The following is a 19,455-nucleotide window of genomic DNA, read 5'->3' as shown; positions in this document are numbered from 1 at the left end:
TATGATAAGAACGGTACAAAGCATGGATGTATAATAAGAAGGCACAAAGCCGGTGGTACAAAGAGATGGCTCTGAAGACTTTAACATCATTGTCTGTTTACATATGGGGATTCGGAAGAATTCCATTCATTCAAAAACTCCCTTTTTTCTGTGGAAAAAGGATCAATAACACATTTTTTAACACGGATGCACAACAAGCGTGTTTAAATAAACAAGATAATACACGTTACCATAGCAACGGACATTGAAGCCGCATGTATCACCAGAGCGCTCCATTCGGCATCCAATCCAATACTGTTACATTATATCTTTTACTGAACCCGTTTTTATCTGCGCAGTCTATGGAATATTTGATTTTAACGTTAGCATGAACAAGCAAAAGTAACAGTCCGTTGGATGAAATTAATGTATTTGAAGATACAATTTATGGCAAAAAGTTAAAAAAAAAGATTTTAGCAAATAGAATATGTAAACGGATGAGGGCACAGTTTGGCAATGTTATCTTAGCACTGCATAAATGTAGTGGGATTGAGCTAGAGGTGTGTAACGTTAGTGTCCCTTTAGGAGCGACACACAGGAAACGTTAGCGGTAGTGATATAGTTTGACCCTCATCGCTCCCACTACAATGTCAAAACAAGGAAGGATCGGAAGTGGCATCTGCTATGGAAAAAGGGAAACGAAAAAAGAATCTTCAGATTTTGGAGTGAAACGATTAAGACAGAAATTCATGACAAAACCAGAGAAATATATGTTTCCCCTTGCTGCCCTTGCTTTGGTTATAGCTGTTTGCGTGGTACCACTGACAGCTGAAATATCTAACGTCACCTGTAAGTATCCAGGACTTTTGACAAGAACAAGCAGGATAATGCTAGGTTAGCTTAGCTAGTTACCAAATGTCTACGTAAGTTTACATCTCATACACCGGTTTATTTGTTGAAATTTCATTGACCATGGCTTTTACCAACCAACTGTACAGCCGCCACAAATAGATATGTTGTGGTTAAATGTGTTGTCCATTAATACAATTTCTTAGCCTGGTGCTAACCGTAGATAAACCTAAAACGGCTTCAACTCAGAGGAAGACAGTTGACAGTCCACAAATGAGCTCCAGACATTTAAACTTCCCTCCCGGGGGTAGTGGACGGATTAATACAGCATGTGACTACAGGGCTCTGCAGCCATAACTTCAGCCCTCTCACATGCTTTCCTCTTCCTGGGAGCAACGCTAGCTGACTGGTTGTAGCTTGCTGTTAGATTTGGTATATTTTTTAAACTGTGGCTACCCATTTAGTTTTGCTACCATACACGTTTGAATGGAATAGGATTCTCGTCTATGTCGATAGCCGTGAATCATATGTTTAAGGTCAGTTAATTGTACGGCTGTAGCACATAGAAAGGCTTTAAAAGCAATGCCATAATTGTATGATTTCTCTGATTTATAGAGTATGTCAGTGAAGAAGTAGTCAGGAAAACTGGGATTATTTACTCATTGCTTTTGGTTGTAGAGTCACTGCCACAACAACCATAGTTCTCTTTTTGATAATATGAGTAGGCTAATGATCATGAAGTCTGTTCAGTAAACAGTGGCTTTACAGTTGGGTGTGGCCAGCTAAACTGTAAGCTGTAACATCTTGTCTATGTAGAAATGTATTTGCTTAATCATTTCAGCTAATATGTGTACTGCTCTTTATTACTCCAGCTACTCGGCATATAGCCCACAGGATGGATGAGGCGATTCTGACAGTCAACAATGAGCTGGACATTGAGCTGGTGGTGTCCTGGATGTCAGAGCGATGCTATCAGGTACCAGATATTTCCTTGCATTTCTTTCTGTGGACATATGACTTGTTTCAGGTGAGGATGGTGATGGTTGTTCTGATCTGGACCCTTGTTTCCTTGTGTGTTAGTGTTTGTACCAGCAGTTGGGTGTTGTCCCCGCAGGACCCAGTCCTGGCCAGCCCAGTTCAGTAGACTTTGTTGTGGGCACACAGCATGGCATTACACTACAGCTCAACAGCACCACCGTCAACCTGGAGCTCTGCACGTGAGTTCAAGAACACCAGCAGTATACATGTTTAAAATATTATCATGAAATCCACTTTCAATTTGAAAGTCTTATTGATTTTCATTTTGTTTTACTGCTTGTTGTTAACTCTATGTTTTATTACTGGCTTTGTGTCATGTAATGACAGACGCCTTTTAAATAGAATGTATTATTAACTATAAATGTTATTAACCAACTACACACAATCTGTAAACAGGTCTTTAGCTCTAATAAGCTTACATGTATTTTACAAAATGTCTTTTTTTAATGTAAAACATCTTTTGTGGTATAAAAATGAAATAGGATATGAATTGGATTAAGAGAAATGGCCTTGATAATACAGCTGGGCTAATTATGAATGAATAAGAATGAAAGAACATTCAAGTGTCTTCACAGACCCTTCACAGTTGACATGCAGCAGTACGTCTTAATGTTAATATCCATTCTCGAACCATCTAGAACAGTGATTCTCAAACTTTTTTCAATAATGTACCCCCTTTGAAAAAAAAGATCAGCCAAGTACCCCCTGATCAGCGCAAAAACTATTTGAAAAAAGCCTATATAAAGAGGTACAGTACAGCCTTGCACCATCAGTGTCTGATTTATTAAAACAACAACCTTGTAACTGAGAAACACTTAAATGCTACATTTCAAATGTTTACAATCCATCACTAAATTCATGGCAAACCAATTTTAACATCATGCAATAACACTAAGACGACATTAGTTGCATTGAACTGATCTTTTTAATAAGTTGTACTTTCAATGTAGTGAGAAACATGGGCTTGTGCTTCACTGAGGATCTTTGTCATTCTGGCAGGGAGGCTAACTGCAGTTATTACACTTCGCGTTTTGAAATATGTGTAACTCTAGTCTATTAATATAAAACCCACACTGCTCAAACTTCGTTACTTTTCCTAAAATTGGTATATTTATCTTTTTTTTCTTCCTATTAACATAAAATAAATCTCATGTACCCCCTGCAGTACTCCAACGTACCCCTAGTGGTCCGCGTACCCCCATTTGAGAACCACTGATCTAGAATATAAGGGAGACATTTTTATGAAAAGCAGATTTAGGGGTCGGTTGTTATGTTATGTTATGTTATTAACCAACTACACACAATCTGTAAACAAGTCTTTAGCTCTAATAAGCTTACATGTATTTTACAAAATGTCTTTTTAATGTAAAACATCTTTTGTGGTATAAAAATGAAATAGGATATGAATTGGATTAAGAGAAATGGCCTTGATAATACAGCTGGGCTAATTATGAATGAATAAGAATGAAAGAACATTCAAGTGTCTTCACAGACCCTTCACAGTTGACATGCAGCAGTACGTCTTAATGTTAATATCCATTCTCGAACCATCTAGAACAGTGATTCTCAAACTTTTTTCAATAATGTACCCCCTTTGAAAAAAAAGATCAGCCAAGTACCCCCTGATCAGCGCAAAAACTATTTGAAAAAAGCCTATATAAAGAGGTACAGTACAGCCTTGCACCATCAGTGTCTGATTTATTAAAACAACAACCTTGTAACTGAGAAACACTTAAATGCTACATTTCAAATGTTTACAATCCATCACTAAATTCATGGCAAACCAATTTTAACATCATGCAATAACACTAAGACGACATTAGTTGCATTGAACTGATCTTTTTAATAAGTTGTACTTTCAATGTAGTGAGAAACATGGGCTTGTGCTTCACTGAGGATCTTTGTCATTCTGGCAGGGAGGCTAACTGCAGTTATTACACTTCGCGTTTTGAAATATGTGTAACTCTAGTCTATTAATATAAAACCCACACTGCTCAAACTTCGTTACTTTTCCTAAAATTGGTATATTTATCTTTTTTTTCTTCCTATTAACATAAAATAAATCTCATGTACCCCCTGCAGTACTCCAACGTACCCCTAGTGGTCCGCGTACCCCCATTTGAGAACCACTGATCTAGAATATAAGGGAGACATTTTTATGAAAAGCAGATTTAGGGGTCGGAAGCTCTGCTGGTTGGGGACGGGGTGCCCCTTCACTAAGGCTAAGTCCCTAGCTCAAAGGTGAAAACAATCAAATGTTAAAATGTAACAATGTAGCAGACATAGTTTACATAAACTTGTAAAGTGTGATGTGTCAACTCTCTATCTTGTTATTAAAAGATTGTTGAATGGCAACCTACATATATAAAACATTAAAGCTCCACGGAATGACTATGAGCATATATCCATATATTAATGAGCCCGGTTTGTTTGCGGCGTGTTATAGCGTTTCATTTTTTAATTCCAGGGTTCCATTCCACTTTGGGGAGCACGGGAACTACTCTCTCTGGGTGAAAAATCTGAACGTGGTCAACTGCTCTGTGGTGACTGGTGCAGACCCTGTCAACAGCTACATACGTGAGTCTTGCATGTATTAACACGTTCATTACACTTTATGACACACACATGTGCCAAGTTTTTTTTTATGATGTGATCATGCCTTTAAAAAATGTCAAATGAAAATCATGTTCCTCTTTCTCTCTACATGATCTCTCAAGCGATCTTGGTAGCTTTTCTTATCTTTGCTGGACTGGCCTTGGCATCTGCCATAGGAACAACAATATTAGGGTAATGTCATTTTATTGTTTTGTTCTTCTGTATTTATTCATTACATTTTTAAGTAGAGCTGCGTTGATTTCATACTCATAGAAAAATCTAAATTCCTGTGTACATTTACAAACAAAATCAAATCTATGTATGATGCAACATATTAATTCCTTAGAGTTAAATCATATGTATTATGTGTTGCAGTGCTGCGGCATTAACTAAGGTTACAGCTAAGAACAGAGAGTCCCTGCTGCTGTGTTCTTGTGTCTCAAATGTGAACTGTTGAAATTACTCCTAAACTGGTTGACTGCTTTTTCTCCAGGCTTGATGTCGTGAGGGGTTTCTTCTACCGAATAAGTGGCTCCATGGAGACTGAGAGGCTCATCAACTCTGTGAGTGTTTGTGTAGAAGATATTTTTCGAACAACAATCTTTTTAGCCAAAATTACTATGTCAACCAAATGTTTTTATTTATTAAAGTACACACAGAAAAGTGTATGCTTCGGTTGAACAGTGTTTCGAACCAACTTTCATCATTCAGGAACTGGGCAGCCCTGACAGGACGGTATCATTGATAGCTGACAACATCCTCCCTCCACCATCGAGCCCCAGCAAGAGGCTGCGATCTCTGGACACATTCAGAGGGTAGCCTTCCCCCCCCCGCCTCAACTCTGCAGCTTGGCTTCCGCAAAAAGAGATATTAATCAAGTTACCATTCGGCATAATCGGTCATATCATGTGTTTTTAAAGTACTGGGAAATGTAGGCAGCCAACACTAGATTTGTGATTTTCATAATTAAGCTTATACTGATAATATCAGCATGAATCTGGGGCCTTGAAGTGGTTTCAAAGTATTTTTTTGTCGAAAAGTGAACAATTAGGTATGCATTTTTGTTGCATCATTTGAAGCAAATATTTCAATGTAACTTTGCTTGTTTTGTTTGTTTGTTTTCCCTATGTCCTGTCAGTATCTCCTTAGTCATTATGGTGTTTGTAAACTATGGAGGGGGACGATACTGGTTCTTTAGACATGAAAGCTGGAATGGTGAGTCCCACCTGGTTATACTTTTTTATTTTTTTTCAACCGAGTTCTTCACAGATATTTGTCTTCTGCCTTAGAATTGTAGTAAAGCCTGTGTTTTACATGTCTTCTTACAGGCCTCACAGTTGCAGATCTAGTCTTTCCCTGGTAAGTTCAGTATTAGTTGAAACCCCATGTCATATTCAGCTTCCTCCTCTTTGTGTCTGATTTTCTTAACCTTTTTTCCACCAGGTTTGTGTTTATAATGGGGACATCCATCGCCCTGTCAACCCACTCCATGCTCCGAGCAGGTTCAACGCGCTGCTCACTGCTGAGGAAAGTTGTGTGGAGGAGCATGCAGCTTTTCATCATCGGTGTCTTCATCATCAACCCAAACTACTGCCACGGACCATGTGAGAATAAACACTACTTTGAGGTTGACTGTAATATTGCCAATCATTTTCATTATTAATAAATCATGTTCTTTGATAACACTGTTGACCTTTTTCTTTCTTTCTTTGCTTGCCTGTCATGTTTTTGCCTACATGTGTTCTCATACCCAATACTCATCTACTCCACAGTATCCTGGGACAACCTGCGAATTCCTGGTGTGTTGCAGCGCCTGGCCTTTTCATACTTAGTTGTAGCCTGCCTGGATCTATTGGTGGCAAGAGGTCGCCTTGACATCCTTACAACGGTCAGCAAACAGCTCCATTTACCGTTATTCTTTAACTTTCTAGTTAGTGCTCAACTGGTGCAAAAGTTATCTAAAAATAAAACTGCTGTATTTGCTTTGAAAATATAAAAGAGTGTCAAAATTCGGAATTGTATCCCTCATTTACTGATCCATGATACATGTATTTTGAATAAGAACTAAAGTGTTTGATTGACGTGTATTTGTCCCCCAGGATGCTTGGTGGTCCCCTGGTCTTGACATCTTGCTGTACTGGCCAGCCTGGCTGTGTGTACTTATCTTAGAAATCATCTGGTTATGCCTCACTTTCCTACTTCCTGTGCCAGATTGCCCAACGTGAGTAAAACAAGGAATGTTAGTCTGTTTGTCTGTATTCGTGTAGAATGAGCAATGCTCAGAAGAGGAACTAGCCCCTCTCTAGGACCCAGACCACACTATATCCTTGGTCCCTTTAGGAACTGGAACTGGAACTGGTGATCTTCTGGTTTCAAGCCCAGCCCCTGTGTTTGTGTGAAATGCTTTGGCAATTCTGTTTGATTATCAGGTGATGAGTAGTCTCTATCACTACATTCTGTATTCCATTTTAGCTTCAGGTACAGGTTTTAGACTTCCAAACATGTTCTGTCGTTGAAATATGTTTAGATAATTGCAAAGCCAACAATGTATTGTAAAATAATTGATTAGCAAATCACAATTAAAAACATCTAGCATAATCAAGATTTAAAGCAGAATTGATAGAAACCCCAACAATTCCATCCTTAGTTTTGGGTTGTTTTGAATGATTAACTTTGCTCTCATTACCCTTTATCCTACATTGATAACACTGACTTCCCGACTCTCCTGAACAGAGGCTATCTGGGTCCAGGTGGGATCGGGGACATGGGCTTATACGCTAACTGCACCGGTGGAGCTGCTAGTCTCATTGACAGATGGCTTCTTGGAGAAAGCCACATCTACCAGACTCCCTCGTCACGGGTTAGTGACCAGAACAACAACTAAAACATACCGGGTGTAGACACATTTAGTCTTTTTATAACCTGAGATGTGAAACTTGAGCTTACATATAAGGTTTCCCTCCTCTAAGAGGCCCATGCACAATTGCTAGCCCCAAAATGCTTACATCACAGGTGATGCAATGATACATTTAACTTATTCACAAAAATATTTTTTCTGTTCCCATTTAAATAAAGGTGATTTATGCAACTCATATGCCATATGACCCAGAAGGTGTTCTCGGTAGCATCAACTCTATTCTCATGGCTTTCCTTGGATTACAGGTTTGTTGTAGTACTTGTTGGTTTCTCTTACCTTTTGTCTCTTGCTTATATCGGTATTTTGATGTCAAAATTGATACTAAGAAAGCTTATTTGAACAACTAAACAGATTCCAATTTTAACATTTTGAATTGTCCCCAGGCAGGAAAAATAATCTTACACTACAGAGATCTCCACACAAGTATAATTTCAAGGTTCCTTATATGGGGTCTGTTATTGGTGAGTACAATAACAAGTTGTCATAAGCATTATCATATGCTGCTACAGTATGTGCACACAGGAATACGTTTTTACTTACCTCAGATAAGTAAATATTTCACTGATTTGTTAAACAGATTATCAGTTTCAATGCTGAGACAATGTTGATCCTTAGTGAATAATATTGTCTGTTGTGACACAGGGAGCCATATCTGCAGCTCTGACCAAATGTTCTACTGACCATGGCTTCATCCCTGTTAACAAGAACCTATGGTAAAGTTTAATTTCACTATATGCTCCTTCAGATGTTACACGTTTTGCCTTTTTCTGTATCGCTTCTTTCAAGGAATAGACAGTTTAAGAAGGTTTTAAAGAAACAAGCTTAACAAGCTTTTATTTTGTTGTTTTTTACCACCCCATCTGATGTATGTGGTTCATAGGTCTTATGTTTCAAGCGTTTTACTGTACTTTAGTGCTTTATTGTGGCTTGTTCTGGTGTAGGCAGGTATGTTTTTATTGTTTTATAATGTTGGCCAAAGACTAGTTTTTTATCTTTGTGGACAATTACATTACAACTAAGGTATTATTCTCAAAGTTCCAGTATTTTTCTGGTTTCCAAATGTGCGCTTAATTCCTAGCCAGCTATCTCCCTTTTCCTTAACATCCAACAAAAAAGTAATCAGAAAACAGATTAATTCAAGAGTGTTACTGGTTGGAATTTTACTAAAAGGCAACACTGGTTGCCTCATCGGCACAGTCAACAGTTAACCTTCAGCAAAAGCTACAGAGAGACATGAAATGCAATTGAAAGCTTCCTAAACTTAGAGAGATACAAATCTTTGCAATATAACTTGTTTAATAATGCTGCTTGTGTCTGTTAACTTCACTTCTAGGTCTCTGTCCTATGTGACAACGCTGGCCTGTTTTGCAAACGTGCTGCTAGTGCTGGTGTACTTCACAGTGGATGTGAAGAAGTGGTGGTCTGGAGCACCTTTCTACTATCCTGGTAAGAATTGCCCTGTATAGTCAAATATACACTGAGGATCAATAGCTGATTTTCACAATGACAATTGTGTACATTGGGCATGATTTTATATGTATATACCGACTGTAAATTGATTCGACCTTCCATTTCTCACGCTAACTCAGTATTTTCACTTAGTTTGAATTCATATCAAGAGTATTTTCCGAGAGGAAGTTCAATAATAGCAAATGTTTCAGTCTACATAATAACTGATGTGTCTCACTTCTGCCTGAGGACAAAACATTAGATCTGCCATGTTCACAAATTGTTGTTGAACTGTGTAACTTGTGTGCATTTTTACAGGTATGAACTCCATCCTAGTGTACGTGGGCCATGAAGTGTTCGAGGAGTATTTCCCCTTTCGTTGGCGCATGTCCAACAGCCAATCCCACACTGAGCACCTCACCCAGAACCTTGTGGCTACTTCCTGTTGGGTCTTTATCGCCTACGTGCTCTACAGAAAGAAGATTTTCTGGAAGATTTAATAGCTGAGCCTCTGAATGGGACGTACCAACAACAATACCAGAGGACATTGTTTACATCAGTTGCTGGAGTTCAAATCTGACGACATTTGGAAAGCTGGAAACTGGAGATTATTTTATCAAAACAATGGTGATTATCTGTTCTCTGAACATGTGTGGTAGCCTTCAAACAGCAAATATTTTTTCAGTTTTTGTAATTACTTTTTTCAGCCAATACTTTACACGACCATACATGTTTTAAATATTTTTCCAAAGCTCTTCAGATATGAAGCAGAGCACCGGCCAAATACCTTAACTGACTCAGGAAGAACTCCTCAGACAACAGTTCATACATTTCACGAGTATGTTATTGTTATTGGACTATGTTATAGATGCTTGTTTCAATTCATCATCCTATACCACAGACTACAGCAGCAGAGTGTTAAAGTAGTGGTTTACCAATCCCTTCTTGACTTCCTCTTGGGACAGTCCGTGCTGCCACAAAGTATTTGACTAATGCAACAGTATGTTGCATTAGTCGGAAAACTGAAGTGGGTTTTTGTGAAAGTGACACATTAAATGATGTACTATCAAGAGAATGCTATATAAACAAGAGGAGGAAACTGTAGTTAAAGCTATGTTTAAATGGAAAGTTAAACATCTGCAATATATCTGTCCTTGGCTGTCTTTTCTCCATTTGAAATGCTGCGTGTTACCAAGTGTGGAGGGGAAGTGAAGGAGGCATGTCAGATGACTTTTGAAAACCACCAGAGGTTGCTTGCTTGGCATTTTGGTCAGTGCAGAAGCATGCATGTCCATGAGATAATCTTTATGATTAAGTTGACACATTTCGTTTTTATTTTTACAATTTCCTTTTTTGTGATGAAAGTATTGGCAGAAATGATTTGCCTTTCATTTGTATATTTACTTTTTGTTAAGTGTGGGATGAGTTTAAAGAAATACTTTGTGATTTAAATACTTAAATACTTTAAATACTGTGTGATTTAAAAATACATATTTGATGTATTTTCTTACTATAAAAATGTGTTATCATTTGTCATTTCTACATTTGACAGTTAACATAAATATGAATTCATTACCACATTTTACAAAATCATACATTCAATCTGTATAATATCTGAATGCTGTGAGAGAAAGTACTGTCTAAAATTAAGAATGAATTGTGCCACACTTTTATACATTTATTTTTTATAATCACCATTTGAATATAAGTTTATATAATAAAATATGTTGAATTTTTAAGAGTGAGTTTTGTTCTAAGAACGTATTTCTTATCACCCTTTGGGCCTTTAAATCAGGGGAAGAATAGTATAAAAAGACCATATGAAGATTTTAAACAATAATTTGTATTCCTGGTGTTACTGCTTACGTAACACTTAATCATCTTCAAGCTGTGTTTCGAAGTTTTTCACCGTAGAGAGGTGTAGTTTAGCTTTATTGCTCAATAAGGCGTGGGAATCGAGTTACAGTGTGGGTGCCTTGTGAAAAAAAGCAAGTTGTGAGAGAGCCGCTTCGTCTCGCGATAGAATAGGTCGATTTTCATTTATGTCTATTGTGAGAGTTTTTGAGTTCTCGCGTGACTTTGTAACTTTCCCACGCCTGTTGTTTAGGCGTCTGCCCTCTGCCCGTCGCCACTCCCTCCCCCTCTTCTCACCCCTTTGCACCGTCACACCTCCCCCTCTTTCTCTCCTGCTTCTCCTTCCAGTCTGGTTCTCCTGTTGTGCGGTTGGCTTTGGTGAGGGAGCTGGGGGAGGGATCTCGCGATTGTTGGACCTTTTTTTTCCGGGGGGGAGAGTTATTTTGGAAGATGGCGCCCGTTGTTACGGGGTAAGTGCTGAAATTCAAAGCATAATGATATAAAAAAAGTTTTTTTCTTGTGTTAACCCGTTTGTAGTTAGTAGTGTTCTTGAGTGATGCTTCGGGGTGTTCGGAGTGTTTTCTTGTCCTCAGTGAGCTGACCCCACGCATTGCTACTTTGAGGCTTGATGTGGGGTCAGTTGTGCCAAAGTATTCTTCGTAATATTGCTGCTTTCTCTGCCATTTGAGGAGTTGTACGATATTGAATATGTTTCAAACTACTTAAGAAACTTTTTTTCCGTCAAACGTTTTACTTTTCTACTGAATTACTTCTTCTGTATTTGTGTAATGTGTGGTTTAACCATAGACAGTACATGGTTTCAACAGGTTACGCACAGCGACAATATAATAGCTTTACAAGCTGCTCAAAAACTACCATTTAAAGACAATGGTCAGTGACAATTAGTATCAAATATATATTAGTGGCATTGCACACATTGTACAACATTTGCTGTGCTATTAGTACCATTATTTAAATAGCTGTCTGAATTGTTTCCTTATTGTATACTGAGTTTCATTAACAAGTATAAAAACATACTATAAACAAAAGGCGAAACCATTTTTTTAATTTTTAGTTTATATGTGTATCTGAGTTCATAAAGCAATAGGATATTATAAGCATTTTACAGATTTCGCAACTCGCTAGCATTGTGCACATTGTCACTCAGTTGTTCACTTTCAGTCAGGCTTATTGTTTTATCTGATACATTAGCCCAGCAGCAGAACCACGTAAACACCTTGCACCCTGATGTTTTTGTTTTGCAGGAAGTTTGGTGAGCGACCTCAGCGTTTGACAAGGTAAGCAGAAACAGAATGGCAACCCTCACAGTGCATACATCTCAAACTCTTTAAATCTACCACAAAAACTGGGACAACTTGATTACATTTGATTGCATTAAATGTTAGAACAATTTGTTCTGTCAGTGTTAACATGATTTCCCTTCATTTCAGGGAGGCTATGAGGAATTACTTGAAGGACAAAAATGATCAAACTGTGATCATACTACATGCAAAAGTTGCACAAAAGTCCTACGGCAATGAAAAAAGGTTTGACTAGGACTTCTCATATTTCTATACAGTATCAATGATTTGTTATATTACTTTATAAATGTAAACTCAAGTTTAAGTTTGTTAGATGATAAATCAATGTTCAAAACTGTACTGTATGTTTTTTAACCCTACTTGTGCCTCTTAGGTTTTTCTGCCCTCCACCATGTGTGTATCTGATGGGCAGTGGCTGGAAGAAAAAGTTGGAGAATATGGAGAAGGAGGGGTGCACGGAGCAGGAGTCCCAGCCATGTGCATTCATCGGGATAGGCAACAGCGAGCAGGAGATGCAGCAACTCAATCTGGAGGGAAAGGTGAGTTGGCATTTATACATTTAATATTAAAGGGGTTTTAATTATGGTTCCATGTTATGATGTTGGTAATCGTCACTGTCAACAAAGTCTTCCCATTAGGCATGGGACAATATGAACATTTTATTTCAAATGTATTCTGACCATGATCATTTTGACGCACAATAGTATCATGATGCTTAAAATATGCTTATAAACCTAATATGGTACCACTTTACAATAAGACTACCCTTATAAAGGGTTTACGAATAGTTTGTAATTCATTTATTAATTAGGTTGTGAACACTTTATAAATCATTAATAAGCTTTTATAAGACATGAGATAAACAGGGCAACTGTGACCGGTTGCTTGCCAAATAGTGAGCCCACATGTATCTGTACTGCTAAGCCTTATATTGGCTACCTAGCTTATTTCGTCTTCTTCATCAGCCAGCATCCTTGGTATCTGTTGTCCACTGAGTTGATTCTCGCTAAGTAGCCAATATAAGGCTTAGTCGTCTTGCCAAATTGTGATCCTGTGTTGATGTATGAAAACTACTTTAGAACTGGTTTATAAATGGTTCTTAATGATTAATCAAGTGTTTACAACCTAATTCATAACCTAATTATAAACCCTTTAGGAATCCTTTATAAGGGTAGTCTTATTGTAAAGTGGTACCCCTAATATTTAGTTAAAAAAACTATAATTTGAGTGAACATAATTTTCAGTAAAATCAGTGATCTTGAATGAGTTAATAATTAATCATAAGTTACCCCTGCATAAATAAACAATCAATAAAAAGAAAGCACTATGGTGTGAGTCTGCTACATTCATATGATAATAGCTGTTTTATTCATGCTAAGGCTCTATTTTCCCTTCTCTACAATGACAGCTTATTTTAAGTCAATCATATGAATATATATTAATTCACGATTATCTAAGTTCCTACCATCCTACCTTTGCTCAACTTCACTCTTAACAAAGTATGCAAAGTAACCACACCATCAAATGTACAGTTGCATTAATTAGCTGTCTGACATATCCTCTGTTTTTCACTGCACACATGCACTGGCACTGATGTTCTTTCTTGTGTTTTATTATTGCACCAATGCCAACAAAGAACTCTTATAAGGGGAAAAGAGGGAGGTGAAAGGGGGACAAACAAAACCATGCGCAATTGCACAAAAACCCCTAACCTAATCTGTCTCCTTGCATTAGCACTTCTGCACAGCTAAGACTCTGTACATCAGTGACTCGGACAAAAGGAAACACTTCATGCTGTCTGTGAAGATGTTGTACGGGAACAGCGACAACATAGGAGTCTTCCTCAGCAAGAGGATCAAGGTCATCTCCAAGCCCTCCAAGAAGAAACAGTCCTTGAAAAATGCAGATTGTGAGTTACAGGATGTTTGAACACACACATGCACACTAGCTGATGCTTGACAGCTGTATGGTCTCACTACACACTGACACTCATGTCTCTTCCTTTACCCTGTTTCCTTTCTCCCCAGTGTGTATAGCTTCAGGGACTAAGGTGGCATTGTTTAACCGCCTGCGTTCCCAGACAGTCAGTACCAGGTATCTTCATGTGGAGGGGGGGAACTTTCTCGCCAGCTCCCAGCAGTGGGGAGCCTTCTACATCCACCTCTGTAAGTCTTTATCTGTGGTTCATTTTTTCACTTTACATTTTTTTCTCTGTGGTCTTTACAGTTGTTTTCATTGATGTTCATTTGTCCCATGACTGATAGAGAGCACCTATTAAAGGTTAAGAGAAAGTTATAGACATTTACATAATTGTTATGCTCTGTTTCGTTTCCTAGTGGACGAGGAGGAGTCTGAGGGAGAGGAGTTTGCTGTGAGAGACGGCTATATTCACTATGGCCAGACAGTCAAACTGGTCTGTTCTGTCACTGGCATGGCCCTGCCGAGACTGGTATGCACCGTCTATGTAGTCATGTCTCTGATGTCTTTCAACTGCTCACACATGTTTGTGTTAAATTGCATGTATACACATGTATGCATTATCTTTCTCTGTTTACTTATGATGGGTGTGTTTGTTTTCATTTCCCAGGTCATTCGTAAAGTAGACAAGCAGACTGCATTAATGGACGCAGATGACCCGGTGTCCCAGCTTCACAAGTGTGCCTTCTACCTGAAAGATACAGACAAAATGTATCTCTGTCTCTCGCAGGAGAGGATCATCCAGTTTCAGGTGTGTAATAACACACACACACATGGGCTGGACTTGGGGTTTTGAGTAAGAGTTTCAATTCTGCCTGAATCAAATCATTTTAAAATGATACTCTTTTAATTGTTACTTACCATAAAACACGGGGCTTTTACAGAGAACATGTCTGCCTACAGCAAGTATGTGTTGTGAATGTAGTGCCCAGGCTACATGTCTACCTGTTTGTTTTAATGAGCATCCCAAGGCGTTAGAAGAGAGTCTTATATGTATCCCTGTCATCGACAAGCTCCTATCTAAACTCACGTGGGTTTCTCTCTTGTTATATGTGCAAGTGGGAAGTGAAACGTATTTCTATGTTTTGTTCTCCCTCCCAGGCTACACAGTGCTCCAAAGAGACGAACAAGGAGAATGTAAACGATGGGGCTTCCTGGACTATCATTAGCACTGACAAGGCAGAGTACACCTTTTACGAGGGAATGGGACCGGTCCCAACCCCGGTCACACCTGTCCCTGTGGTGGAGACTTTGCAGGTATGCATGTAACCATTTCTTTAAGAAAAAACGTCTGTTGTGCATTTATCAGCCAACCTAAGTGCTGGTTACCAACCACTTCCTCTTTCAGTTTTGACTCAGCATTAAGGGACCATTTAAAGACATAAAACCTTTTTTTTGTATGTCTGTGTGAAGTTAAACGGGGGAGGAGATGTGGCGATGTTGGAGCTGACCGGACAGAACTTCACCCCCAAGCTCAGAGTGTGGTTTGGAGATGTGGAGGCTGACACCATGTACAGGTACTTTTATGTTTCTCTGTGGGAACATTTGTGAGTAACGGCATCACCAGGACGGAGCAGCCATCCATGGAGGACCTCTACTCCCAGCGGCTCAGGAAGAAAGCCCTCAGGATTAGCAAAGACCCCCATCCCCCAGCAACAAACTGTTCTGTCTGCTGCCATCTGGCAGGCGGCACCGCAGCATCCGGACTAAAACCACCAGACTCAGGGACTGTTTCATCCCACAGGCCATAAGACCGCTAAACACCTGAGCTCTGCTACGTGCCCCGATAAACATTCCTGATGTCATCTTGCAATATACTTATTTATATAAATAGTTATCAACACAATAAACCGTATTTAATTTTGTCTTAATTTACATTATTTAATTTAATATTCTGTTCTTGTACATATCATATTCTATTTACATGTATATATACTTTTTGCACTACTTTTTATTTTGTATTTTATTATATATGTTGGATTGTTGGAGGAGCTCAGGTCATAAGATTTTGATTGCCATTTCTACACTGTAGTTTTGTGAATATGACATTAAAACCTTTGAATCTTTGAGTATTCAAACCCTGTCTCAAACGTCTGTCCCCTCAGATGTGGAGAGAGCGTCCTGTGTGTGGTGCCGGACATTTCTGCCTTCAGGGAGGGCTGGCGCTGGGTGAGACAGCCGGTACAAGTCCCTGTCACACTAGTCCGCAACGATGGAGTCATCTACTCCACCGCCCTCACCTTCACCTACACCCCTGAGCCTGGGCCCAGACCCCACTGCGGTGCTGCTGGGGCCATTCTGCGGACACATAGCACCTCTTCATCATCACCGGCATCTTCATCTTCCCCTTCATCCTCGTTGGGGGGGCTCGGGGACGGCCATGGGGCTTACAACAGTAGTGACTCAGGCATGTCGTCAGGGGCGTCCACCATGTCGCTACTGTCATAGTCAATCTGTCTGTGCTTTGAACGGCTGAGAGAGAACATGTGTGCATATGCTTTTGAGCCAGACAAGCTCATGGACCTGTGAAGAAATGCACACAGACTCACAAACTCTTCATCAGAGAGCAACTGTGATCATCGGGAATGCTAAAGAAAAGTTGGAGAAAAAAAGCAAGGACAAAGAGAAGACTGAATTCTCTCTTTAGCTCCCTCTACTGGTTTGTTTTGGACATTTCAAAAGCGACACTTAAAGGACCTCGATATTCAAGATGTTCAGCTAAGAGAAGGAAAATGCCCCATGTAACGCTCACAACAACCGGATTTGTACAAGAAACAATCATTTAGTTTTTTTTTATACGCCTGTGGAAAGCTATTTCATCTGTGCTCTCTTTCTACTGAGATCACGTTTTTGCTGAACAGGTCTTGTTGATTCATCTGCTGTGTGCAAAGGAAACATTTGTTGTAAGAGTAACATAGTTTTTACGGACCAAGGAATATTATATTATTTTATTCATATTATATTTTATAAGCTTTTGCCGAGGTACATTTGACTTTTTTTATTTTATGATACTGCATAGTAAGTTCACTTTTGTTACCAAATAGATATTTTTTCATGTTGACTCCTTTTTGAGTTTTGTTTAAATCTTTAGGTCACTAAGTTCAAAAACCTTCCCCAACTTTTTATAACATATGTCATTTTTGATAAGTAGTGTATGTGTAAACTGTCAGTGTATCCTGGGAAACCTGTGCTTCCAATCAGCGTGCTGTTTTTGTATCAGAGTGCTTCAACTCAAGTCTAAACATAATCAGTTCTCTTTCTATCATAGCTATCCCACAGCAGTACGTCTTCATGTACAGTAGAGAATCCTTTGGACAAAGTACAGAGTTTACGTTAAGTCAAAGAACAAAGAAAAGAGGTCAAAAGTATTATCTGACTAGTCATGTTACAGATGTATTTCTTCGCATCGGTCCGCCCTTACATTTTCTTTTGAGTTTGTGCTTAAGGCCCTGACACACCAAGCAGTCACCAGAGAACTTGCCGATGCCGAATGTTGCGTCGCCGCGTTCTCCTGCGTCTTGGCCATGTGTGGCCAAGACTTCAGCTGAGCACGTACGAACCTCAACATGTTGAATCGGCCATTCGTCAGCCATGAAAGGCCAAATAAGGCGTGTCACGGCCGACGGTGCGGGACACACCAAATTGAGTTTGGGCGACAGGGCACGCTTCGTCGCCCGACTAACGAAAATGGCCGATTTCGGCCTGGCCTTTATGTGTTGGAAGAAGAGCTTTAACATTGTTGCTTGGTATCCCTGTCTTCACACATGCACCAAACGTAGCCATTGCACTTCGTTGAACCTGGTTTTGTGAAATATGGCATCTGACTGCAAAAGCACTAAAACTCAATTTAATACAATCAGAATTGGTTGAGTTTTTGGGAATGACATGAACAGAGTTAAAAACCTAGCTTGTTCAGTCGGTTGAATACAAAATGACTTTGAACAAACTCCTTTGTTGTACCATCAAGTCCCAGCTGAACACAAATCTCCATTTATTTTCGTGCTCTCTAAACAACAGTCAGATTGATGGACCATCTCTTTTACATTACATTGCATTTAGCTGACGCTTTTATCCAAAACGACTTACAATAAGTACATTCGACCAGGAAGACGCAACCTTGAAGAAAACAGAATCATATAAGTACATCAGGTTTCATAGAGCCAAGCATTTCAAGTGCTACTCAACTGGCTATAGATAAGCCAGTCCTGTATTAGTATAGAAGTGCTCTCTTGATTTGATTCAGTCACAAACTTGTTTATTCTTTTATTGCGATGTGGTCACACTTGATACAATCTCTGCTCATTCCAAATGATTGAATCTTTGGTCACCGGATCCTTGTTCGTTTTCCCCCTACTGTGCCTTATGCTAATGTTTCTGGCAGTCAAGTCTCCATGTTCTATCTACAAGGCCAGGTGTGATGTAAGTCAGTCCTGGCATAAGGTCAACTGTGAACTAGCATGGTAAATCAACAGTAACATGTTACACTGGCAGCTTTATGAGTATTTCCATGGCTTTTTCGTTTATTGAATAAGTGTCTTTACTCTAATCCTTCTTTTGATGTCCACTGCTCTTTCCCTATATGATCATCCCACCATAGTTTTAGTCTGGCGTGTTAGTGTTTCATAAGTAAATCAATCTGGCAAGGTTTCTTAGTAAAAGGTCATGAATAAAAACAAGCTGAAGCTGAATATCACTTGTACAAATGTTTTTTGTTTTGTATTTTGTGGTTCTTTTTCATCATCATTAATGAGTAGAAACGGAGCTAAAGGACTAAGGTTAGATGCAATCATGCTAAATTCATATATAGTCCACACACTCGGATACTGAAGAGGCCTTATTGGACATGTGCCGCTTTCGGCATGCTCCACAGGGTATAGGTCAAAGCTGCCCACTATTTTAAACTCAGGGCTGAATTTCTGGAATGAAACCTGATACTTTGTAACTGTTTAAGAGTGTGGATGTGATGTGCTTGTTTGTGTGCATGTGTAGTCCTGCGGTCTGTTTGTGTCCCTCGGACTCTCAACGTTTCTAGTAATTCAAGTTAAGGAAATACACTGTTTGCGTCTGAGTGTGTTGATGAAATGACAGGCCATATATAGCACCAGAAACCTCATGAACAGGTGCACAAACATTTACCAAGTCTATGCAAATAGCTTGAAGATCTGTGAACAAGCATACAAGTGTCAGGCCACCCAGACAGCCTGGCCTTGACTGGATATATGACAAGCTATTCCCGGCAAGATACTCTTAAACTCACTTCCCCACAGTGAGGTCTAAAGCCTTTAAATTGATCCTCCACCCAAACCAGGATCAATAAAGCCACACAAAGAGAATGGATAGTAAAAACCAGTTGGTATAATTGAGTGTTCTGTTGTTGTGCCACGTGGTGGATTACAAGCAGCTGCTCAGTTCTGTTACACATAATAGACTAGGTATATCTACAAATCGAGGTCACTGGATCAACACTGCAGCTCC

At 39.2% G+C, this 19,455-nt stretch overlaps 2 protein-coding genes across 3 annotated transcripts; both read left to right on the top strand.

Moving 5' to 3' along the window:
• The first annotated feature begins 609 nt into the window (after positions 1-609).
• Positions 610-10,566, top strand: hgsnat (heparan-alpha-glucosaminide N-acetyltransferase). Of its 2 annotated transcripts, none has more exons than XM_034081331.2 (18): positions 610-828; positions 1,701-1,804; positions 1,909-2,045; positions 4,334-4,443; positions 4,584-4,653; positions 4,955-5,024; positions 5,173-5,276; positions 5,600-5,676; positions 5,790-5,820; positions 5,905-6,065; positions 6,234-6,349; positions 6,561-6,682; positions 7,195-7,321; positions 7,537-7,623; positions 7,762-7,839; positions 8,021-8,091; positions 8,712-8,824; positions 9,146-10,566. In XM_034081331.2, exons 1-18 carry the CDS (start codon positions 627-629, stop codon positions 9,325-9,327), a joined length of 1,962 nt encoding a protein of 653 aa, XP_033937222.1. In that variant the 5' UTR covers positions 610-626; the 3' UTR covers positions 9,328-10,566. The 2 variants fall into 2 exon arrangements, with proteins under 2 accessions (XP_033937222.1, XP_033937229.1); XM_034081338.1 differs by lacking the exon at positions 610-828 and adding an exon at positions 1,234-1,364.
• A 389-nt stretch (positions 10,567-10,955) lies between these two features.
• LOC117445572 (recombining binding protein suppressor of hairless-like) lies at positions 10,956-18,693 on the top strand. Its single transcript, XM_034081321.2, has 11 exons — positions 10,956-11,151; positions 11,947-11,979; positions 12,133-12,228; positions 12,377-12,542; positions 13,738-13,912; positions 14,031-14,168; positions 14,340-14,452; positions 14,591-14,731; positions 15,082-15,237; positions 15,394-15,497; positions 16,086-18,693. Exons 1-11 carry the CDS (start codon positions 11,132-11,134, stop codon positions 16,426-16,428), a joined length of 1,485 nt encoding a protein of 494 aa, XP_033937212.1. The 5' UTR covers positions 10,956-11,131; the 3' UTR covers positions 16,429-18,693.
• The last annotated feature ends 762 nt before the right edge of the window (positions 18,694-19,455 follow it).

This window comes from Pseudochaenichthys georgianus, chromosome 1, assembly GCF_902827115.2.
Source record: "Pseudochaenichthys georgianus chromosome 1, fPseGeo1.2, whole genome shotgun sequence".
NCBI classification, from domain to species: domain Eukaryota; kingdom Metazoa; phylum Chordata; class Actinopteri; order Perciformes; family Channichthyidae; genus Pseudochaenichthys; species Pseudochaenichthys georgianus.
This window is presented reverse-complemented; position numbering and strand designations above follow the sequence as displayed.